This window comes from Leptonychotes weddellii, chromosome 15 (genome assembly GCF_054177405.1).
Source record: "Leptonychotes weddellii isolate Sample4059 chromosome 15, ASM5417740v2, whole genome shotgun sequence".
Lineage (NCBI taxonomy): Eukaryota > Metazoa > Chordata > Mammalia > Carnivora > Phocidae > Leptonychotes > Leptonychotes weddellii.
Genome location: NC_138383.1, coordinates 4,772,134 through 4,796,837, shown reverse-complemented (window position 1 = coordinate 4,796,837; position 24,704 = coordinate 4,772,134). Strand labels below are relative to the sequence as shown.

Below are 24,704 nucleotides of genomic sequence, written 5' to 3'. Positions count from 1 at the left end.
ATGGACCAGGCTTGCCTGTGCCTGGAACAAGGAACGGCTCACACCACCTCCGGCGTCATGACTCTCAACCCTGGGCCCGGGCTGCAGGGAGAGGAGTGGAGAGTGCAGCGGGACAAGGCCACGTGGGGGGATACTAGTCCGTAGCCAAAAGAGAATGAGCTAGATCACGAGGCACCAACATCGACAGGTCTCAAACATGACCCCACTGAGCAAAAAAAAAAAAAGCAAACTACAGGTGACGTGTACAACGATGGGCTGTTCACATAACTCGAGTCACACAAAATCATGTTTCTGGTGATGCAGGAGAACGTGAAAATATAAAAAAAGGTCTTCTGTAGGGAGACCCACAAAACTCCTAAAGTCCTGACGCCTGGAGGCTGGGTGAGGACTGGTCAAAGGCAACTTCAGCTTTTTCAGTAATGCTCTAATGTTTCAAAAGAACAGTACTCAGGTAACAACTTGTGTACTTTTAAGAAGAGGGGGAAGAGAACGCCCCGTGTGGTCTAGACACGCGTGTGGGACTCTCCCCCCCCTCCCCCGACTGAGCCTGTCGCCTGCCCTGTAAGCAGCAGGGGTGGCCTCTCAGGTGCTGCTCAGTCCTGGGGCTCCAGGAGCCCAAAGCCAGCCGCCTCCGGGGCACCAAGCGCCCACACGAGCACGGCTGCCCCTGCCCGCACCAAGCCCACGCCCGGCTACTTGCCATTCTGTCCTCGAAAGTCTTGACCATGATGCCGTCGGGCAGCGAAGTAGCCAGCAGCGCCATCTCCTTCCGTACTGTGCTGAAGAACTTCTTGGCTTCTGGAGGCTGGAACTCAATTTTCTTAAAAGAGTGATTTGCTAGAAGGGGAAAAAGGAAGGGTCAATCCCTAATGGCAAGACCTGACAGCTCTATCTGGAACGACAGCTGCCGCCCTTGGGAAGCGTGGGCCCGGAGGGAGCAGCTGCTGGGTGCGTCCCCGGACAGGTGAGTAACCCCACATGCCTCGCACCCACTAGCTTGGCATCCACACCAGTGGCCACACCGGGGAAATGGTTTCCTCCCCTCAGGCAGCAGCTGGGTGCTGGGAGGGGACCGGCCCCACAAGGTGAACTCACAGGGCGCAAACTCCAGCACTGAGAAGACCTCGCCCTTAGCACTGGTGAAGGTGACTCCAGGCTTGCCACCACACTGCTGACAGAGTACTGGGGTCTCGCTGGGCCACTCGGCCTTCACCGGCGACTGTCCCTCGGGCTTGTCCTCCCTTCGCTCTGTGTCCGGCATTGCCTCCATCTTCTCCTCCTCTGCAATGGCCACATTGTCCAGGGTCTTCTTGAGATTCTCCTGCAGTTTCTTAATGTCATCTAGAAACTTCTTCTCCCGAGTGGGTTTCTCAGGCTCCACCGTGGGGGAGGTGGGGGAGCCCGTCAGCAGCTGCTCCACGGTCATGTTCTTGAGGCTCTCCAGGATCTTGATGGCCTCTTTCAACTCGCGGAAGCTCTTTGGGGGCCCGTCCTTGCCAGCCTTCTCCATCAGCCCAGCCACGGGGGCAGCCATGGCCACAGCCCCCTGAATGGCAGCCGTGGCAGCCTCTTCGCTGATCACCACCCCCTTGTCTTCCTCTGGGGCTGCCGGCTGCTCAGCAGGTGGGATGGGGGGCTCCTCGATCTTGGGGTGCTCATCCTCCACCAGCCCGTTGTCGGTCTCCCAGCTGTCACTGTCGTCTTCCCACTCATCCGAGGATGCCCCGCTGGTGCTGCCTTCCACCGAGTCATAGTCTGACTCCTCAATCTCAGACTCAATGTTGTACAAGTGCTGGGGGCAGATGGGCACAGGCAGTTGAGAGAGGCTCTGCCGGGCTCCGGGGTGGACCCCAACCCTCAGAGCTGATGGTGACGGGGTGTGCTGAGGCCTCAGCGGGCCCCCTCCACCCTTTTCCCCCTTCCTGCTCTGGACTCTGCAGTTGGGCCTCTCCCTCGAGGTGGTCCCTGGGTCTCTGGGAGGTACCTCTGCCTGCCCCACACCCGCCAGCCCCAGCCAGCAGCCCAGGGCTGTTCTGGCCTCCTCTGCCCCTGTGTGTCCTGGCTTCTGTTAGCCCTTGGTGGCAAATCCAACCCCACCGCAAGGATTCAGAGCAGCCACCTCTGTGGGGCCGCACTGGAAGCTGAGAACGTGCAATAGGAGGGGGAGGTTTGGCAGAGCTGGCCCGTGTCACATCCTGTTCCCGTGTTCCTGGAATGGCCGCCCGTACGAAGGGGTGGGCCACTCCCTCCCCCACCCCGTGAGGGGCCAGGACAGGGGAGCTGGGAGTAAGGATCAGCTCAAACAAGGGGGCAAAGAAACGGTACCGAGAACAGCTTAGCTGGGACTGGGACTGGGGCCAGCTCTTTTCCTTTCTCTTCCTGATCTGGGGAAGTTTTCCTAGAAATGTTCCTAGAGGAAGTAACCTGCGTTTCTTAGCATAGTGAGACGGGGATGCAGCAAACCCGGAAGGCTTGGGACAACCTGCACACATCTGGCAACCTGGGGAGCCTTCCAGGTGGGGCAAGACTACAGGCCAGCTACGGGCTGCCCCTCTGCTCTCCGGCCTCCCACTCACACCCCCCCACCACCCCCAGAGCATGGCATGTAATACTCCCTTACACTCAGGCTCTCCCTGAGGCCCAGACACCCAAAAGAAGAGACCCTCACCAGGAAGATCTGAGAGCCTGTCCTATTCCTTGAACAGGGACGGGAGACAGGCCATGGCTCCCAGCCCAGCTGCCACAGTTGCGAGCCAACTGGTCTGGGTCTGCGCAGGGGCTCACCTGGGGCAGAATGATGGTCTTTGAGTTGTCAGCCCACACCACCTCCACCTTGCTGCTGACGTCCACACGGGCCACCTGGCCGACTGACGGCTGCGGGGCAAACAGACAGGGCCAAGGGAGCGCGCTCTGAGGCGTGAGGGCCAGAACGCTTCCAAAGGGGAGCTCCGGCAATGGGTGACAAGGGCGAGGCCATGAGAAGGGAAGGGACGTGGGTGCCAGCCAGAGGCCACACGTGGTGAGCAGCTCAAGTGCGGGACCCTCTGGTTCCAACACGGGCAGTCAAGGACACAAGCCCCTACTAACTCCCTTCCTATCCTAGCGTTCTGCTCCCGCCGGACTTCCTGACACTCTCAGGATGGGGTTCCTGCCCTGGGGTTCTTGTTCCTACTCTTCTCCTGCTTGACCCCACGCCATGTTCCCATCCTCACCAAGGCCCAGCTCAGATGCCACGTCCCCAAGCCTCTCCTGTGCCCCTACAGCACTCAGGACGAGGAGCTGGACTAAATGGAGCCACCAGGGCTCAGGGAGCAGCTATATGAAGTCTGATCCTGACCCGCAGGCAAATCCCTGGGGAGGCACTTGAGGCAGCCGTGGAGCCGAGGACTTGCAGGTCTGGTCTCCTGGAGCCACCTGGTGGCACCTCCAGGGACTGCAGACGCTGCATGGGATGCAGAGCAGGGGAGCTGGAGCAGGGAGACACCCCACGCCTGCCCCCCGGCCCCCGGACTGCTGGGGAGGCATACCTCATCCTCCTTGTGAGGAGCTCCATCCTCAGTATTGCCAATGCGGATGACGATGTCGGTTGTGCGGAACCGGAAGTCAGGGTGGTCAGCAATGTCATAGACGCTCACGTCTTCCTCTTCTCCGATCAGCTGGAGGATAGGATGGGCTGTCATGAGCCCCGGGGCCTTACAGCCAGCCCGCCCCGAAGAAGCAGGGGGCCACACACACTCACCTCCACGTCATCCCCACTTGGCCGCAGCTTGAACCACTTCACCATGCAGGTTCGGCCCAAGTGGTCCCCAGACTGCACCACGCCGTAGACAGCGGGGTCCGGACAGCTCTGGACTGGGGAACCAGAGGAGGGAACGTCTAAGGAACCGTGGTGGTGCCACCTGCAACCCCCCCGACAGCTCACCCACAGCAGGGCACAGAACCCCGATGCTCTCCGGCTAGGCTGAGGGAGGCCGGGAAAGGCTGCTCCAGGCCTTGAAAAAGCGAGTCATCTTTCAAGGGGGAGTCTCCTCCCTGCCCCTAAGACCTCTGGCCCATCCTTTCCAAGCCCCACCCAGGCCCTGAGCCGGGCGGCCTTCCGGAGGCGGCACTACCTCGCTTGTCCACCACGAAGTCTCCGGGGCAGAATTCGTTGTTATCCAGGTGGTGCACGGGAAAGAGGTCGTTGGAGCGAATGTTGCACTCCACGGAGCCGTCCTGCCACATGACATCTGCCGAGGTCATGGTGGTCACCACCTCCACGGCCACCCTGCAGGTGCGGAGCAACCAGCCAGCCAGGCCGTGCAAAACAGGCGGGAAGGAAGACAAACAGATCCACACGTGCTCACCTGCACCTCCCGTGCCCTGCGGCCTCCTCTGAGAAAGGCTGCACTGGGGAGAGCCCAGTGAATGTGGTCCCAGAGGCCAGACTCGGGGCTGGTGCCCCCATGCCACCCACCACCCCACTCTCGGATCTCTCCTTTCCACCCAGGCCAACCCCGGGCACCTACATCGTCTCGGCTGGACATCCCTGAGCCTACAGAGGGCTTGCAGACTGTGTGTGTGTGTGAGAGTGAGTGAGTGAGTGTGTGTGTGTGTGTGTTGCGTGCAGGCGCCAAAGGGACAGCCTCAGGCTGGACACTCGGCCAGGAGGGAGAGGGCGCCCTCTGGGTTTACCTGTCCCCTGGCTTAAAGTCACGAGTGATTTTATTCTTCTTCCGCTTGTGTTTTCGCTTCAAGTTCTTGATAGACAAGGGGATGCTCTTTTTTCTACTTGTGCCGCTGCCACTCTGGGAGGAGGTGGTGGAGCTGGCAGAGGAGGTCACTGAGCTGGTATCATCCGTGTCATCAGCAGCCTCGTCATCTGCGTCCTGCTCTGCTGAGTGCAGCCTGTCGTCTCCACCTTCCTTCAGCAGGAAGGGGGGCAGCTGCTCACCCGCGTCCTGGGCCTCCTCTGAGCCCTCGTCCTGCATTTCCACCGGGCTGGTGGACCCATCAGGTGTCTCCTCGGGGCTGACGGACCCTGTTTCGCTCTTGGCTTTGGCCCCTCCTTTCTTTCCTGGGTCCTCCATGGAATGGTCTCTGGAGCACTGGGTGTCCGGGGAGCAGGACATGATCCTCACAACCTGCTTCCTCAACAGGCGCTTCACCTGTGCGGGCAGAGCAAGGAGAGCGGCTGTGGAGCGGCAGGGCCACCACGGCCCCACCCTGGGCATGTGGAACACCCAGGGAGCTTGGGGGGAGAGGGGCAGCTATACACACCTAGGTGGCCTGCAAGGGTGATGAGGGCTGCCCCCCAAGGCCTAAAGCACAGACTGTCCTTCCTGGCTGTGGAAATAGCTCAAGGCCAGTTCCTCAAATGCCCACCGATCCCAACCCCAAGGACATACCTTCTTGGCCATAGAGCCCTCCCCCTGGGCGCAGTGTTTTTCTGGACATTCACAGGCAATCTTGGCCGGCTCTACCTTGGCTGGGAAGACATACAGACAGCGCTCCCCAAGCTGCCGCTGAGCATGGTCAAAGCATCCGAGACGCTTCACCCTGGGAGGGAGAGAAGTGGGGACTGGGCCAAGGATGGTCTCAGCGCCCCCCCCACCCCCCACCCCCCGCCATCTCTGACTCTGGCCCAGAGACTTGCTCAGGGCATGCTGCTGGGGTTGCTGGAGCGGGCGCGCTGGAGCCACTCACCTGCCTAGGTTTTCCTGGGTAATGACAGAGGGCGGGGGGCTGACGCTGTCCGTGCCCCCTGGACAGAAACTCTTGGTAATCCATGTGACTTTCAGCTCCACAACCTGCACCTGCGGACGGTGGGTGGGACAGGGCCTGAGTCAGCAGCTTAACTGCTCTTAGTTAAGCAGCTGCCCAGAGCCCACCTGACCTCCAGAGCAGGAAGCGGGTCATCACAGCATAGCCCCAAGCATGACACCCCCAGAGGAGGCCCCACTTGTAACAACTACAGCCTCACCCCAGGGACTACCACCACGTCAGGGCCCAGCCGATCTGCCACTCGCCACCATCCCACCTTGCTCCGTCTGAGTTGGTCAGGCTGGGGGTCATCTGCCTAGCAGTCACCCCAGGACCACACCCTGGCTTCCCTTTATTTAGAGCCCTTTCAGATCAACAGGGCTAAGGACCAGGGCTTAGCCCTCGGAGCAGACAACGAAGGAGTGGGCAGAAGCTCGGCTCCAGGGCATGGAGGCTGAGGACGCAGCCCCACCCCAGCCCCTACCTCTTCCACCACCACTCGGAATTTGCTCTTGGTGCTGAGCACAGGCTTGACCCCTGACAGCCACTGCACGCTAGAGAAGATCTTGGCGGGGCCAATGAGCACCTGGCCCGGGTAGAAGCCATAGGAGTCATCAAAGAAGAGACCCTGCAGGGTTTGGGGCCAGAGGAAAAGTCCTTGTGAGTGGCGCCTCCTTGAGGGCCAGTGCTCTCTGCATCCACCCCTCCCTCACCTCACACCTGCACGCTCCCCCACCTCCCCAAGCTGAAACAGACCCTAGGGCTCCAGAGCAGCACCTCTCAAACCTGAAGTGCATATAAATCACCCACAGAGCTTCTGAGAATGTACATTTGCCTCATTCTAACACGCTCTCAGGCCACGTCAATGTTGTTGGTCAAGGGTGACACTTCGAGGCGTCTAGAGGGCAGTAGTCCCCAAACCTGTTTGATCATGTAACCTCCACCCCATACTTATTTATAAATTATGGTCATACGTGACTGTTCTAAAATACCACAGTGTAACAACATAGTGTACAGACTCTAATACCAAAGAATGGGTATTTTCTAAAGGATGAGATCAAATTAACAAAATGCAAAGAAAAGTTCCAATACCTTCTGCCCACACCCAGACTTTTAGACCTTCTGGTGTGTACCTACCCTTTTGTAGGAAACCACTCTGCCTAGAAGCAGCGCTTGCTTAGCCTGGGCTAGCTCCAAGCTCTTTGCTAAGCAGTCCTCCTTCCTGTGCAGCCCACGGGGCAAAGGAACCGTGGTGGTGCCGCCTGTCCCCCCTGTCCCTGTCCCCCCAAGCCTGCCCCCCAAGAAGCCTGCCTGGGTGGGGCACACGTACAGAGTCGCTGACATGGGGGCAGACATCGTAGAGCTTGGCGCCATCTTCTGTGTTCATGGAGCACCTGCAACAGTGAGCAGGGGTTCGGTTCACTGGGCACAATGACAGAGTCTCAGGGGGGGACATGGCCACTGGACACACTGTGGTGCTGACCAGTATCAAAAGGAGTTATCCAGAGGCATCGATATGCTGGCAGGCCCTAAAATGGTGTGATTCATCCTCCACCCAAAGCTCAGCCTCCGAATTCATACAAGTAACTCCCTCAAAATAAACAAGACCCTAACCCATATGGGAGTGCTCACTACCATTAAAAAGTGTCTAAAATAAAGCATCAGGACCTAACAGATACTCTAAATGAGGCCAGGGCGACAGGAGACCAGCCCAGCGTCAGGCCTGGCGTGCCTGCAGCACGTGTCATCCAGGCCCCGGGAGAAAACACTGCTGGCCCCTCCTCCCCGGGCGGCCCCTGCCCAGCGCGGCCCCGTACAGTGAGCTGTGTACCTGGCACCGTTGGACAGCTTCAGGATGATCTGGTTCTTTAAGTCGTAGACCTTCCCCAACCAGCAGTCGTAGGCAATGTAGTCCCCATACATGAAGGGCTGCAGACCGAGGGAACCGGGGTGTGAGAGATGGCAGGCGACACCAGTGCGCAGCGCACCCATTCCTCTCTGCCCCCCGAGACACAGGAGGTGGGATCCAGATGGCTTACTGCCTGGGCCAGTCGGCCACCGGCCTAAAGAACTGGCTTCCCCCCGGAGAGCTCTGTGCTGCAGCCCAGCTCCCCTTCCCAGGGTGGAGGCGGCGGCAGTGGGGGACTGCCTCGCGGCAACCAGAGTCGTGTGGAGGCCTCAGGGCCTCCAAGGACACAGGACCCTTGGGTGGGAGTGGGCTGTGGAGGCGGCAGGTGGATGGTGGTTAATGGACAAATAAGTAAAGCGGTAATTAATAAACTGAGGATATCAAGAACCAAGTTCCTCACTGTTGGGGAAGGTACTCACTGATACAGAAAGGGGGAAGGAGACGAACTCACATATTCTCCTGTGTATGTAGAAAAGGTACTGACAAACGCAGATGTGCCCACATGTGTGTACACGCATGCGTTTCCCAGTGTTGTCCTGAAAGGCCCTAGTAGCCATGAGTACACCCTAGCATACATCCAGATCTTGGCTTTTAAAATACCATTCTCCTCTGAGAGGAACCAAGGCTCTTTGGACAACTGATTCCAGGGCTGGATCAGGAAAGGGAGAAAGTAAGAAAGCGCTTAAAAAGGGAAACAAAGAGAAGAAAAAAAAAAGATGGGGCTGTGTCATAAGGACAAAGATATAAGCTCGAAGGGGCTCTTACTGGCCAAATCTGGGATAATTTAAGCAACAAAACAAATAATGGTATTCATGGATTACAACTGATTGGACAATACAGGAATCTGAGTCCACACGGATGTAAAAAACAAATGAATAAATACATAAATGAGGCTGAAGGAGCAGCTTTTCCACAGAATGCCGATTCCTAAAAATGAGGAGGAACACCGGCTTCGTACAGCCCCCCTCAGGGACTGCAGAGCGCTGGCTGCCGGGGCGGGGCGGGGGGTGGGGAGGGGGGGGCGGCTAACAGAGGCCAGGGCCAGCGGATCGGGGTTTCACAAGTGACAGGTTACTGGCACAATCCCGGAGCACCTCCTCACAAAGCAGAATCACTTGCAAAGGCCTGAGAGGTGACTTCGTGGGGAGGTGTGGCCGACACCAACACGATAAGGATCAGAGTGAACACCCACCCCCTCCCGGTGTGGCCACCGGGCATGCGGGGCCAGGAAGAGCTCAGGGTGTCGCTGGGCGGTCCTGCTGAGGACGCAGGTGCCTGAGTCTGGTCAGGAGGCGACATCACAGAGCTCCACGCTCAGGGTCAGCCAGTGGAATGTACCAGGGTGTGGACGACAAAGCAAGACTGGGGAGCAGTTCCAGATGAGGAATCAAAGAGCTGACAACTAAATGCAAAGTGTGTTCCTGAATGGAATCCTGGATCAGAGGGGGAGAAAGGATATTGCTGGGACAGCTGAACGGGGTCTGTGGATGGGACAGCAGTACACCAGTGCTGACTTCCTAAACTGGGGGCTGAGCGCTCCTGTTTGCACGAAGTCCACAGGGCCACGGGGCCATCTATCTGTAGCCTGCTTCCCAAGGTTTCAGAGAGAAGAGCAGGGAGCGAGAAGGAAATGTGGGGAAGGGAGGAGGAAGGTGATGGGGCAAATGGAGGGAAAGGCTCACAGCCAAGGAGCCTGATGACGCAGGGAGCACAGGAACTCACAGCTTTTCCCAAGTTTGAAATCACTTAAAAAAGAAACGAAGGAAGAAATTTGTTTTTAAAATGAGAGCGTTAGAGAAGAAAAGAAACGAGGTAATGAAAACCATACCAGCCAACTACGCTGGAGGCACAGGGATGTGTCCCGACCTCCAGTCCCGATGGCCTCCTCGCAAGAGGTGCCACTCGGGTACACACAAGCGGACCTGCCACGGGGGCCTGCCCGCGAGCTGGGAAGGTGCAGCACTGGTGTGCGGCCAGAGACCACCGGAGAGCCGGGGGACGTCCGAGGAGGGCGGGCAGGTGGGGCTGCTCACCCAGATGTGCTGGAGGTCCTTGCTGTTGACGGGGTAGATGATGCAGTTGGTGCCGATGAGCTTGACGGCACAGTCGATGCTGACGTCGATCACGGTGCCACACTGACTGTCCTGGGGAGGAGAAGGCATCCAGGCCCGAGCAGGCGCACAGCCCCAGCCGCCAGGGAGACCCGGCCCAGACAACCCCCAGGCCACCCCCGCACCAAGACTCACGGTGGATCGCATGTGCCGGACCACGTCCCGGGGCACCACGGAGCGGTCCTCTAGTTTCAGCTGAGAAAGAGAACACAGTGTGACACAATGGCCTCTGACGTCAGTATAAGCCGCATTTTTCTCCCAACTTCTTACCCAACTAGTAACATGCATAGAGCCGAACGCACAAACCCCAAGTGCGGCTTCGGCAAGCGCCACACGCAGCTCTGACTGCGCCCAGACTGAGAGGCCCAACTGCAGGCACCTCCCCCCCCCTCCAAAGTTACCTTCAACTGCGACCATATGGAGAAGTGCGGCTAAGTGGCAGATCGCAGAAGGCCGCAGTTAAATTAAGGGGTCAGTAGCCCCTCACACAGCAAAGCACTTTGCTAGGAGTGAAATCCTTTTTCTACTTTCTCCAAGGGCCTGCCCGGCCCCTGCTGCTGAGCGCGGAGTAGAGGGCCGGAGGAGGAGTGTGCCATGGGGCTGTGCAGGTCACCCTGAGGCCCGCTATCACCCGACGCGACCTTCTAATCTGGGCTACCCTTTCTGGCCAGCCGCAGCCTGCTCCTTATCTGCTGCGCCGCAGAGGACTGCGGGCGGGCGCTGACTCTCAGGATGGCCGGCTCTGGAGCCCAGCCAAACGCACGGCGAGCACCTGACCCATCCCTCCGCAAACCCCCCGCAGCAGTGGCCTCTGAGGACAGCCGGGCCTCTCGAGAGCTGTCCCCTCCCTCTGCCAGGCACCGGGGCCCCCTCCAACGGCCCAGGCGGAAGACGGTTCTCCACCAGGCCAGCGTGTCTTCCTTGCTGGCTCCGTAAACCGGGGGCCGCGGTGCCAGGTGAGGCTCTGTGACTGCCCACCTCCTCTGGACGGGCACCCCCACCATCCCAAACCACAGGGATGCGAGAGCTGTTCTCTCAAAAGCCAACCTGAGACTCCTCAAGATCACTGCCCCCACTCCAAGGCCTGGGCCATGGAAAGGTGGCCACCATGGAAAGAGAACGGAGACACTAAAAAGGAAGACACTGGCTCAAGGTCCCTGAAACTGTGGCAATGATGGCTAAGCAACCCTGCTATCAGGAGCATATGACTTACAAAAAACTAAAGGGGAGGGGCGCCTGGTGGGCTCAATCAAGAGCATGTGACTCTTGATCTTGGGTCCTGAGTTCAAGCCCCATGCTGGGTGTAGAGGTGACTTAAATAAATAAAACCTTAAAAAAAACCCAACAAGTAAAGGGGGAAGCAATGGGCTCCTCCACCAATGACAAGCAATAGAAATTTTCCTACGTGGGAATATAAGCCCATGATCCAGACAAGAGTGAGCCCAGGTGTTAAACTCAGGGGTCCTTGAGCCAGACACTTAGACATGGCAGCTCTGAAACCTCAGGCAAATCGCTTACATCCACATGCACAAAATGGGGTGGGAACAGCCATCTTGCAGTGGGTGAGGGGATTAAGAAGGCAGTGAAAGCAAAGACGATCCCACGGCGCCTGGCACACACTGTTAGTGCTCAGCAAATGCCAGATGTGATCACTCCACCTGACTCCACTGTCCCCCAGGCCACAGGCTGGAGACCCTCTGAGTTCAGGCTCTTCTTTGCTCTGCTCAGAGACCCCAGGAGTCTGGGAGGACCCACAGGGAGCTCTGCTAAGGGCCTGCTGGGATGATGGTGGCACTTTTCTAACTCAAAAGAACTTCCCACCCCATGACCCTCTGTGCCCAAAGCTCTGGTCTGGGACACGGTATTTTCAGTGCTGTCCCACCCTATCTCAAACCTCTGCTCTCAGTTTAGACTTCAGAAAGCCCCAACTGCAGGTCTTCCCAAGTTGCCATAGAAACCAAAGTTGCAGTGCCAGGAAACCCAATGGGAGAGGGACCGTGCTGTGCGGGGCAGGGGGGATGCCATCCTTGGTGTGAGCGGAGATCTCAGGCACAGGCTGCCTTGCCTGCTCAGGGATCCCTGAGAAAAGCCCCGAGTTGAGTCTGCAGATCGTGGCCCCACCCGGGGGTCTGTGTCGGTCCCTGACAGAGCTGCAGGGGAGCAGCCCAGGCACAGATCCTGAACCGATGGCACACTGCCCAGACTCACAGCACCCTGGCCGTGGGACACTGCTCCTGAGTGCACAGGGGAAACTGAGGCTCCCGCTGTGAGGCCGAAGCAGGAACAACGCACTAGCGAAGGCTGGCATCACCGGAAGGCCAGAAGCAGGGTAGCAGTTCAGTGTTCTCAGGAGAGGGGGCCTGGTTAGCAAACACTCCTCTGGACGTGGCTCTCTGGACCTGTGCCTGGCCTTTTGCCAGAGTCCACTCCACCATGAGGTTTGGTCTTCAGGCTCTTCTAACAACCTTCCACGACAAGGAGAGACATTTCTCCAAAACCCTGACAATGCTGGGAGCGGAGCAGAGTTAAGCAACAAGGAGAAGAAAGGGGTGTGGTGGCCACTCTTCTGACTATATTGCCCTCCCTCGGGAATTTCAGAAAATGAGAAGAGAGTGTCTAGAAGGGCTCTGAACAACTTGCAAGGCTCTCCCTTATCTTTCACCACTTTCCTGCCCAAATCCCTATGTCCCACGCACACGGGGCACTACTTCCGTCCACACAAGCCAGTCCTCTCCCATCTGTGTGCCTCTCCACTGCACAGTTCCTTCCAAACGCCCCCTTCCTCTCCCCGTTCCCATCATGTGCTACCTGCCTCACGAAGGCTCCCCACATCCCCCCTCTGGAGGGCACCGCTGTGCTCCCGGGGGCCCGGGAGCTCGGGCGTCCTCTGGCTACAGCAACGGGTGCTTATTATGTGTCAAGCAGTTTTCTCCGCACTTTGGGTGCTTTAGCCACAGTGCTATGAAGTATACTATTTCTGCCGTCCCCATCTTATAGACAGGTGAACGGACACGGAGAGAAGACGAGAAACTTGTTCACCGTCACACAGCTCCACACAGGTGGACCTTGACTGGAACTCAGGCGGTCTGGCTCCAGAGGCCATTCTCTTAACTATATAACAAGCTCATCCCTCCCCGGAGCTGCAGATAAGAGCGGGGTAAAACATATTCCTGGCGGGTCCACACGTTGTAAAAGACAGTGATTCTCAGGCACTCCACGCTCTAGTCATGTCTGGGACGGAAGAGGTCAGGCACCCAGACGGCAGGGGCCGGAGCCAGCACGAGGGGGCGCTGAGCCCGCTCTATGAAAACGCAGGATTCGGGAGCTCACCTAGTCGCCACACAAAGCCATGTTTCTCTGTTAGGTGCACCTGACCGCAGTGAAAAAACAGAACAAAACAAAACAGTTTCCAGGGTGGGATCTGAGGTGGGGACGGGCAGATTTCAACTGTCATTACTGGCTCTAGAACGCGGTGGTGACTATCAACAATTCTTGAGGGACAGTGTGGCTGTCAGAGGCTTCTGAGCAGGAGAAAACAAGATACCATACCAAAATGTTAACGTGTCCCTCACTGAGAAGGAACCATGGCTGGCTTTCAGAGGGGGCATGCTCTCTGAAATTACTTCCGACAATTCTGGGACGTGACCGTGGGGCATCCTTTGCGGGGGGCCCCTGCCTGCTCTGGAAACAAGCATCTGACACCAGCGCTGCCCCCCGGGGCAGGGATGCGGGCACTTCTCTGGAGGAGGGGCCTCATCCGAACAACGATGACCGAGCACCTCCCACTGCCAGGCGCTGGGGACACAGCGCCTGCGGCTCTCAAGAAGCTTACATTCTAGCGCAGTGGAGGAGATGCACCCGCGCGCAGACACACACGCGCACACACGCCTGTGCACAAACACGCGAGCGCGTCAGGGGGTGCTAAGTGCCGTTCAGAAAAACAAGGCAGTGCAAGGGCAGGGGTGAGAGACGGAACGGGAGGAAGCACGAGTGAGTTATTTTAAATCGCTGGTCAGGAAAGGCCACTCCAAGGTGACATCTGCCCAGAGATCAAAGTATAATATGGGAGTGCGCTTTCCAAGCAGAGAGAGGGCTGCCATAAAGACCCGTGCGCCCCGTGTGTTCGAAGACCAGCAAGGAGAGCAGTGGGAGATGAGGCTGGTTCACTCAGGCCTTAGAGAAAGAACCGCAGGAAGGACTTGAGGTTCCATCCTCATGGAGATGCAAGCCCCTGCAGGGCTCAGAGCAGAGAGCAGGCATGACAATAATGTTGAAAGGATCCTCTGGCTGTTGGGTGGAGAACCTGCTGTAAAGAGGGGTAGGGAGAAAAGGTGGCCTCATTCCTGGTCGGTAGCACCAGCACTGGGCTCCCAGTGTGTGGGGGGGAGTGGCAGGAAGTCCCCAACAAAAGGCAAGGGGGAGCTTAACGGTGCCTAAGCCTCTGTGTCAAGGCCAGAATCCACACACCCGACCACTGTCCTCTCCTGTCGGACTCCGGAGACGGCCAAACAGAGGAGATGTGAGTATTCTCCTTCAGTCCCACTGGAGGAAAACCAAGCTGGTCTTTCCTGGGAGTTAGTGATGTTCTCAATACCAGACCTTCAACTTACAACTGGGAACAGCTTCAAACTCAAAATGCTCAGCATCGTGCCAAGCACCCAGGAGGGCTTCATAAAGTCTCAGCTCACAAGGACCAGCTGACGGCCAGCCCCACACTGTGCCCCTGGTAAGCAAATGGAAAACTGGGGACGGCCTACAGCGGTCCCGATTTGGGTCTGTATTCAGAGTGAGGTTTTACTAAACTTCGCTGGACTGAGCCAGGCCTGAGGCCTCGGGGAGACCTCTCAGAAGCCTCACGGTGCCCAGCAAGGAAACCAGAATCTTTCTTTGGAAAAGAAAAACAAGCTGCCTTGCTGCTTTGCCTGGGGAGGGGAAGGCGGGGCGAGGGGGTAAGTGGCCCAGCAGACGCACGTAGGAAGGAGGCTGTTTACCTAGGCCAGGACTCAAAGAACAGAGTCCTGAAAGGAATATGAGGTCAGACCAGCACTGGAAATTTCTAAAGGCTTACTACTTCCCAAGGGGTAGGAACAACCTGCAAAACACCATCCCTCCTGCCCGCCATACGGCGGCATACTAGAGAAAGGTGAAAACGGGTCAACGGGCTTTCCGCTTGTGTTGGGGACCCCAGGGCCTCCTAACCAGACGCCCGCCCCTTCAGCTGAGATCACAGACACTTCTGATGGCGTCCATCCCTGAGCTTGAGGGCCTAACCACGCTGCCCGTGGGTCCGGTCTGCCGCGAGCACCGCACCGCACAAGGAGGGGCAGCCCATCGGCAGAAGGTGGGGAGGTGGGGGGGCAGGCGTGCTTGTGAGCGCACATACAGATGCTCCTTCAGCTGAGAAGCCCCTCAGCCCGACTCCGTTTTGGCGGGGGTGAGAACAGAGAAAACCATTCCATAGGAACTTTGCTGAGACCTAGAATTGAGGTCAATTAGTTTTTCTTGTGCTTCCTGTAGATTCAGGGCTAGCGAAGAACATACAAATATAAGGAGTGCACACCATCTTTAGAGAATTTACACGGACCTGGTACAGAGACCTTAACCCTTTCCCCTCCAGTGCAAATGCACCTGGGTGGGCAGAGAAGCCACTTATGCCAGACTGGAATACGCTGGCAGTGAGGAATTCTGGAAAAGCTTTGGAAATCCCAGAACGGGATGCTCCCTAGAGCAGTGCTTTTCAAACTGTGGGCTGTGACCCATTAGTGGGTTAGGGAATCAATTTAGGGGGTCACAGCCAGCACTAGGGGGGGAAAAAGGAAAGTATCTACACGCATGACACATAGAAGGCCAGGTACCGTTCAGAGAAAACCTTTCCAGCTGCAATATATAAGCACACACGTGTCCTTGGAACCGATGTAAAATGTATATTGTACGGCGGGTCACTTTCAAGAAGTCTGAGAGCCCCCACCCTACCTACCTATCTGCCCAGTCCCCATGCCCGGCTCTGCTGGTTCTCTCTCTGGCTAGGGTTCCAGCCAGTTACATCAAGGGGAAAGAGACTTCTCTTCTCAACAGAAGTTGGTCTGGAGCCAAAAATAAGCAAATAAACAAAAAATCCAGGATCTGTATGTTCACATATAGACACCGTGGGGGTGGGGCACCTTGAACTCTTTCCGGCATCACTTAAAGACGTCAGTGTAGTGGCTTTCAGAACAGGAAAACTGGAGGGGGCAGGAAGTGGCACTGTGGGTGAAGCTAGGCTCCTCTTCTGGCTTCTTTCTAAGTCCGAGTTCCCAGTTCATGCTAGGTCTGGGGATATGACTGGTCAGGGATTCTAGCGTATGCCGGGGTAAGGACCTTCTCAGAGCAGTTGACCGTCATGCGGCTAGCCCCTGACAACTTCTGACAACAATCAGCAAGCTGCCCACCTGAGGACAGAAGGTTTTACCAGCAAAACACAAATGGCCAGAGGGCCTCACATGCCTGGGGAGGAGAGAGGACAGCTGGAACGGGCTGGGCAGTATGGAAGAAAAGACAACGGTCAGTGCCCCTAACTAGAAAATTCTGTCAATCATGTGCTACAGAAACCATTCATCAGAAGTTCTGCTAAAACCATAGACTTAGGTCAGTTAATTTCATAATTTTTTAGTGTTTCCTACGGATTCAGAACGAGACAAGAATAAAAATCTGTAGGAATGTGCCTTGTATTTAAAGAACATACATTTAGATGGGGGGACAAAATGAAAATAGGTGAAAACATTTACACACAAGTACGTGTACTGCTTAGCTGGGTGGGGAGACAAAAGTTCCTGCCCCTGGATGGTGTAGGGGGAGGGCGGGAAGGGCCAGGCTCCACAGGAACTAAGGGCAAGGGATGTCCACCACGGCCTCGGCTTCAGATGAAAATTTCCAGGCCTCTGTACTCTCCGCCCCCAGGGGGACCCCGCTCTCTGATCACACACCCCAGACCAGAAGCTGCAGTTGGGGCTGGGCAACGCAGCATGACTGCACCATTGCCCGGAAAATGCAGCTGCAGCCTCCCGGCTTGCTGGAATGGCCTGGAGGCACAGCCTGCCCCAGGGGACGGAGTCCAACGGCCGCTAAGTGAGGGGGCAGGACTGCGGAGCTGCGGCTGACGGCAGGTCAGCGGGAGCCTGGGCGGCAGAGCTGGGTCTCCGCAGATGCCGTGGTGTTTGGGGGGATGGTTCTTGCATTCCGCGGCCTCATGGAGAAAGAACCCCCACACTGTCCCCTCGTCTTGGCCCCAGGCTTGTCGACCTTTCAAAAAGACAAAGCAGCCCGGGGCCTCCTGGATTGGAAGGGAGGGTACAAATGGGAAGCTTTAGTAGGAGACCTCCCTCCTCAGGAAGTACGACCAGAAGGCAGAAAACCAGACAGTAAACACGACTGCGAGCGGCTCCCGAGGCCAGGCTGCTGTCCTGCGGCTGCCCGGCACCCCTGGGAGTAAGCAGGCGGCAGGCCGACTGCCCAGGCGCAGAGAGGGCTCAGGGCCTCAACACTGCCTTCCAGACCTCCACCCCACTTACACCCCCGGGCGTCAGCTCAGCTCAGGGGACAATGACAGACCTTTACTGAGCTTGCGCGGAACAGGGAGGAGCCGACGTGCGCTCCCTCTGCCACACCTCTCAACCTCCGAGGGGCACCACCATTCCCCGGGCTCTCGCCCCACAGAGGAGCCCGAAGGCTCGCAGAGGTAGGGAGCTGCCCAAGGCGACCCCGGCCACGGGACTCCAGTTCTTTTTTTTTTTTTTTTAAAGATTTTATTTATTTATTTGACAGAGAGAGACACAGCGAGAGAGGGAACACAAGCAGGGGGAGTGGGAGAGGGAGAAGCAGGCTTCCCGCTGAGCAGGGAGCCCGATGTGGGGCTCGATCCCAGGACCCCGGGATCATGACCTGAGCCGAAGGCAGACGCTTAACGACTGAGCCACCCAGGCGCCCCGGGACTCCAGTTCTTGCTAGCTGGTCCTTCCTCATGGGGCGCGCACAGCCTACGGTGTGGCCCTCGGGCACAGCCCTGGAGCGATGACAGCTGACACTCACAGGGGCTCCTGACGGCAGCCCCACCATCTTCCCAGAGCTCCCTGGAATGCAGACTCTCAGGCCCCACCCCAGCCCTGCTGCCTCGGAATCCACAGGGGAACAAAGTCTCCGGTCTCTGGGGGACCTGTGTGCACTGTACCTTCTCTTCACTTAACAGAGGATCTTAACAGAGAGGATATCAGGATAGAGGGAGGGAGGGCCCTGTCCCCAGGAGGGCATTCCGAAAAGACGACCCCAACCCTGGCTATTCTAACTGGCATCTTAAAGGCAACAAGGGAGGAGAAGTAGCTCAAAGGGACAGTCTCTGAGTCCAGTGGGGCAGGCCAGGCCCACTCAACTATGAGGGCCCCCGCGCAGAAGAAACATAACCTCCCTGAACCCACACCAACCTCTGCTTGTTTCTCCAACACCTGCAGTTACCATTTCAAGGCAGACGAAATGAACACCTATCCTGGGGTACTTACTGCACATCACCCAGGCACCAGATGGCCTGGTAACTCTGGCACAGATGGAATGGCTCCTGGGGGCTGATGCTACCTCTCGGTTTGGTCGTTAAGTCTGAAGAATCTTGACTGCCCACCCCTCCGATGCGAATTACCCAAAGCTCACCCACAGCAATTCATGTCAGGATAGGATGCTTCACTGAGCTGGGACTGAAAATACTTGCGAACGGAACAGGAAAATCGCCGAGACTGGGGGAAGAATCCCTCCACCCTACTGTCACAGCGAGAGAGCATGCCCCCAGCCCGTGCACTGAGGACGTCCTCTTACCTCCCTGGGCGTGAGATGCCGCATCCGGAATGACAGCCCTGGGCTGGACAAGCTCCAGGCTCTTCCGGCTTGAGCTTGTTTCCTGCAACATCTCCAGGAGCCCAGCTGCCACCACCTGCCCACAGCTGTCACTGCTGAGGGGCCACACGGGTGGCCTGTCTGGAGTGTGCATCCCCACAGACCCCCAAGTAATCAGGCTGAACGGAAAGATGTCCCTCGTCCACCCAGTCTGGGGAAGCCCCATGCCAGGCACGCCAGGGCACAGCCTAAACCAGGCTCCTGACAGTTTCTCCTCCGAGGAACTTACAGTTCAGCTGGAAAAAGCAAATACACGAAATGGTGTTTACCAAGACTGAAACAAGATGCAAAAATTAACGTAAAGGTGCATTTTGATTTAGATGCCATTACTAAAATGTCTTTTATAAATTGAAGGATTTTAGGTACATCAGGGGAGCGATTTCAAGAAAACCCACAGGAAATCGTATAGTATGCAAATAACTGTGTTCTTGTTCATACGGTGAAAATTCTCCCCTCCTTTTAATGAGTGCGGACACACCCACCCACAGTGATGAAGAGATCCGGCGGGGCGTGAATCAGAGTAGGAGAGAATGCTCTCGGCTGGGTCTGCGGGGACCGCCCTAACACTGGCAGATAGTGCTACCCAGGCTCTGGCGTGCAGGGGGGAACAGCCCTGCTTGGACCAAGGGGGTCCAGCAGGCAGGTCATCTCATGCCTGGGGGAGGGGTGGGGGGGAGGAGGAGGAGGAGGAAGGCGTGTCTAGGCGTGTCACACACCTCATTCACCCCCCACTGCCGCTTCAGGGGGAAGGGCTTCTCCCCATTTCAGACAGGAAATGTGCAGGGATAGTCACAGAGCTGTCCCACCTCCTGGACAGAAGAGCCTCCCCACCCCATGCTGCTCCAGGGTGCCCCTGCGGGGTCAGGAAAGGGTAACTAGCGGAGAGACACCAGCACACAGAACCTAGGTCTCCCAGTGACCCTTTCTGTACAGTCAGGCATGAAACTTCTTTCCCTCGTCTGGGCCCCTCTAGGTTCCACGTAGGAAGGACCTCTCAGTCAGAATTCATATTATCACAGACCTGAAGGAGGACACGTTTCCTGAGAGCAAAAGATCACAATTTATTTGCACTACAGGACACCCACTTTTAGACGCCAGGCCTTACAATCAGCAGCTGCAAGGTGGTGTTTGGGCTGACCACACACTACCGTGCTGGTCTTTGAAGGGCAACTGGTGGAAACCAACAAATGGCCCCATAAAAATAGAGTGGAGGAAGTCTAGATATTTAATTTAGCAGTGTTGAAACAGCAAAAGATTATGAGGAAAGAGAGGCGGCCTCAGCAGGTCTCTTAGGAGGAGGACTAAAGTTCTAAGGCAGGTATTCATCAGAATTCTCAGCGCTTTTTATTTTTATTATTTTTTTTAAGATTTTATTTATTTTGACAGAGAGAGACACAGTGAGAGAGGGAACACAAGCAGGGGGAGTGGGAGAGGGAGAAGCAAGCTTCCCGCGGAGCAGGGAGCCAGATGTGGGGCTGGATCCCAGGACCCTGGGATCATGACCTGAGCCGAAGGCAGGCGCTTAATGACTGAGCCGCCCAGGCGCCCCTCCTCAGCACTTTTTTAAAATAGACTCTGGGGCGCCTGGGTGGTTCAGACAGTTAAGCGTCCAACTCTTGATTTTGGCTCAGGTCACGATCTTGAGGTTGTGAGATCGAGCCCTGTGTCGGGCTGTGCTGGGTATGGAGCCTGCTTGGGATTCTCTCTCCATCTGCCTCTGCCCCCCTCTAAATAAAACACACACACACACACACACACACCAGAGTCTTTTTTTTTTTTTAACCCAAAACCTAATGAATAAATCTCTGGGTGGAGCCAGGAATGTACTCCTTAACATTGCCTGGGTAAGTCTGATAATCAGCATGGTTGAAACAGTGCTGCTCCAACCAGTAAGTTTCCCTTTCTTCTACAACAAAATAGAACCCCAATGACTTAGGGACATCTGTTTTTACTTAAAACAATATTTTAAACATATAAGTCTGAGGACCAAGATTCATAAACAAGGTGATTAAAATAATTAACAAAGTGAGTTCTGCCTGATTACCGCTCCTCGCCTCAGTTTTCCCTGACACACTTGTGGTTCAGCCCTTGAACAGACACACAGGCACCAGGTTATCAAAGCAACGCAGCCCCCACTTTGACCGACCTCTGCTCAGGTGGTCCAGACCCTAGTCCAGGCCAGATACCACACAGACGCCAAGAACAGAGGCCTAGGCTCTATAACAGCGTTTAGCACGAAACCCCCACCGACCAGAGACAAGGGACCTGACCCAGGCCAGCTGCTACCAAGGTGGCAAAAAAGAACAGATTCTGCCAGCATGCATCCTCGGACACCTGGAGGACACGGTTTTGCCACCTTAAAGACTTCCAGGCAGGAAGGCAGCCACAAGAACTTGATTTTTAGGACACGTTTCTGGATGGGCATGAGCTGGTACATAAAAGGTGGCTCCAAATCTGAGAAAGAAGAGCCGTGGCGTGAAGGGTGCATCACTGTCTGGTCCAAATGCTCCAAGACAGCTACCAGGACCTCAGCTTACAGATGCTCCTGCTCTCTTTCTTCACCTTCCTACCGTGAGCCCACAGAAATAGGACGTGATCTTCAAGATGACGTAATCTTCAGTCAACAAAGAGCTGACACCTCATTTCCACAGTGGCTTGTGACATCCAGCTTTACCTCCCCCCACAACACCTGCATCTCCTTCGGGCCACGCTCCCAAACACTGAGAATCAGCTGCTAATCAATAGCCACACTCTGCAAAATGCACCCTACCTTCTGAAGCAGACTCAGACTGAAAGGGATCCACTCAGCACTGCTATTTTTAAGAATGCAAATATGGTAGGAAAAGGCAGTAAAAATAACACACCAGGGCCCTGATCCAAGGCCGATTCTTTGCTGAGGGGCCAGGTTCTCATTGAAGTAGGGGTGGAGTGTGTGGGGCTCAGGGTGGCCGATCTTCCCACGGAGTTTTTGTTTTTTATCATACCTGTGAACGCAGAGCCAAGAAGACCGTACAGACTTCCCCCACCCCCACCCGGCCATCTCTCCCCAGACACACAGCTGAGCCACCCCACAGCAGGTAAGCTGAATCCATCCCGGAGGGGCGGGCAGGCTTCTCGGTCCTTCCCAGAATGACTATGCCAAACACTAATGGTTCTCCGCTTTCCTCAATTCTAAAACGACATCTTTCCAAGACGAACAGGGATGCAAACATCCCCCGCCCCCAGGGAAGCAGGAGCTTGGTAAAGGCACAGCAAGCCAAGGAGGAAGACACACAAGACCCTGGGATGGAAAGCAAGCTGGGTCTTGCATCAGTCAGCGATGGTCCTGACAGCCGGATGATCCCAAACTGCGGCCCGCCTTCCAAACTGGCCTGATCCACACCGTCCATGCCAGGGCCACAGACGGCCCCAGAGATAGGCAGACCCGGCTGCCGGGAGTCAGCAGACACAGCCTCACCACTGCAGGGCCAACCACGACAACCGAGCCTTCCTTTCCTCAGCTCCCCATGTTACCAGAATTAGCTCAGGACAGAAGCAGGTAGCCTGCCTCTGAGCAAGGAGTTCTAACAAAATTGAGCACAAATACTTAGCAGCTGGGTTCTGGGCAGAATTCATCGTAATTGGCATGGCTGGGAAAGTGGGAAGGACTCACCAGCACGCACTGGAAAAAGAGGCAAGGATGAAATACCTAACTGGTATTGTAGACTTCTAACATGCCCTTCGGCCCTCTACCAGGGAACGAGAACATCACAGCCACAACAAGTGCCCCACAGCTGAACCCAAGGGTCTAGACGGGCTAGAGACTTTCTGGGGCACGGCTTACAGCTTCTGTGGAATAAACATCTCAGCTCTCCTATCTCCCCTATCTGGGCTGGCTGTTTTCCCTTAATCCCTGGGTCCTGGGAGCTGGCCAACAGGCTGCGGGACTGAGAGTCTGAAGAAGAACCAGAGGCAACACCAGACTGGCATCCGAAGAACCCTTCCCTCTCTAGCAGGTTGCACCCAGGCCTTCTCAAGGACCACCAATTCTAAGTGGAGGAAGACAGGGACAGATAGATGAAGATGTCTCAAGGGCCCTGCTATAGGGCCACAGAAGCCACAGAAGGGTGGAGGCAGGCCGGCGGCGGTGGCCTTGAGATCCCTACGTGGAGTAAGCCACGGGAGGAGCCAGGACACGGGGGGCAACTAGTAAGTAATCAAAATCGATTTCCCGGGCGCCTGGGTTAAGCGACTGCCTTCGGCTCAGGTCATGATCCTGGAGTCCCGGGATCGAGTCCCGCATCGGGCTCCCTGCACAGCAGAGAGTCTGCTTCTCCCTCTGGCCCTCCCCCCTCTCATGCTCTCTATCTCATTCTCTCTCTCAAATAAATAAATAAATAAAATCTTTAAAAAAAAAAAAAATCGATTTCCCTCTCGTGCCGCCTGCCCGTGCTTTCCCAACCGTTTCTGAAGAGTCTGAACCATCCCCAAACAGTAGACGGCATATAGGAACTGCTGATGAGCTACACAGGGAGGGGTGTGATGGGGCGTCTAACGTTAACCCACTTTCCTCAGGCTGCAGCTCCAGTCCTCTCCTCTCACAGGGGCAGGGCTGGGACAGAGCCTGCCCTGTAGAGAAGTCTGGGCTCTGGCATCGGGAGTGCTTCCTTTGAGAGTTAGGATATGCTGCTCACTTGATTGACTACAGACCAGCCAGCCAGCCACTCGGGTGACCAACGAAACACCTACGAGGAAGCCAGACGCTGTGTCTGATGCCAGTGAAACACGGAATCTAGAGAGACTCAGCCCCGGCAGAGCCAAGAGAAGGGCGGGGAGGACAGGTAGTTCCACAAGCAGCTACATACTGGGGAGTGCCAGGCTGGGGGCAGTAGGAGTTGCCACAGAGGACAAGCATGGCTTTTATGTTTATCCAGATGGCTACACTCAAGTCTTTGCTCAGATGTCACCTACCCAGAAAGGCCTTCTTTGACCACCCATCTGGACTTATTTCTCATTCATTCATTCTCTACACAATCTCTACACACCCCCACTTCTTCTCCACGCCACTCTCCATTCCCTGCATCTGTTACTACCTGTTTGCTTCATTAGACTGTGAACCCCACGAGGGCAGGCACGGCTCACCACCGCATCCCCGGCACGGTGCCAGGAACCCACATGGTGGATGACAGGTGCACCTGAGGAGCCGCCGGAGAGATGGTGGAGGACGAATCTGAAGATTCAGGCCCGAGAGGGAACCCACCGGGGCAGCCTACAGCAGCACAGTGTCTACGAAGGAACGAGAGCCCAGCCACCTGCACTCCAGAGGCTCTCAGTCAGAAACCCCGCCGCCTCTGGGAGGTTGGGCTTTCCAAACAGCAAGCCCAGAATCCGTTTCCTGGGACCTCTGCTGCCCCAGCGGCTCAGCTCCCAACCCCCAATACCAGCAGCCTTCTGGTCTAATGTGACAGCTCTGATGGGTGTCCACACAGAAAGAACCACTACATGGGTAACCGCAATCTGAGAAGGAGCACTCGTGCTGAACAGGCAAGAGCCACATGAAAAGACGCACAACCTGGAAGGGTGAGAGGCAGCTTCACTGCGCCGAGTCCGTCAGCCTGTCAACAGTATTTTAACCCCAGTTTTGATTATTACACTCACAGAATGTAGAGAATTTTGAAAAGATTCAGAGCAGCACTAGGAACAGGATCTATGAGGAAAGCGGGAACAAATTCCAGGACAGAAAAGGGAAGCCCAGGATTATTTCTGTCTTCGAGTCTAGAACTTCCATGAGAACGCACAACGACTCCAAATGTCTGTGGAGAAGTTGAAGGAGGGATGGTTGGGCCAAAGAAAGAAACCAGGGTCAGGAGCTACCCGCCAGAATGGGCTTCTCCATCGTTCCTGGGTCAGACCTGCACTGTCCCACAGGCCAACCACTGGCCACCCTTGGATACGGAGCACCTGAAACGTGACCAAGTCTGAGAGAAGATGTGCTAGAGCACAGACAGGAGTCGTAGACAGAGTATGAAGAACGCAGATCACCTCATGAA

The 24,704-nt window shown here is 56.3% G+C and overlaps 1 protein-coding gene across 2 annotated transcripts in view; it reads right to left on the bottom strand.

Moving 5' to 3' along the window:
- UBE2O (ubiquitin conjugating enzyme E2 O) overlaps positions 1 to 24,704 on the bottom strand; it is a 54,389-nt gene that overhangs the window by 3,945 nt on the left and 25,740 nt on the right. The window contains exons 2-15 of one of the 2 annotated variants that reach the window (XM_081804432.1): positions 9,898 to 9,957; positions 9,685 to 9,795; positions 7,574 to 7,671; positions 7,073 to 7,136; positions 6,227 to 6,370; positions 5,686 to 5,795; positions 5,388 to 5,538; positions 4,675 to 5,147; positions 4,113 to 4,267; positions 3,740 to 3,852; positions 3,528 to 3,656; positions 2,785 to 2,874; positions 1,096 to 1,792; positions 701 to 837 (exon numbers count right to left, since the gene is read on the bottom strand). In XM_081804432.1, coding sequence (XP_081660558.1) covers positions 701 to 837; positions 1,096 to 1,792; positions 2,785 to 2,874; positions 3,528 to 3,656; positions 3,740 to 3,852; positions 4,113 to 4,267; positions 4,675 to 5,147; positions 5,388 to 5,538; positions 5,686 to 5,795; positions 6,227 to 6,370; positions 7,073 to 7,136; positions 7,574 to 7,671; positions 9,685 to 9,795; positions 9,898 to 9,957 — 2,532 coding nt within the window. The remainder of the gene's footprint in view (positions 1 to 700; positions 838 to 1,095; positions 1,793 to 2,784; positions 2,875 to 3,527; positions 3,657 to 3,739; positions 3,853 to 4,112; positions 4,268 to 4,674; positions 5,148 to 5,387; positions 5,539 to 5,685; positions 5,796 to 6,226; positions 6,371 to 7,072; positions 7,137 to 7,573; positions 7,672 to 9,684; positions 9,796 to 9,897; positions 9,958 to 24,704) is intronic. The other variant, XM_081804433.1, reaches the window with a different exon arrangement.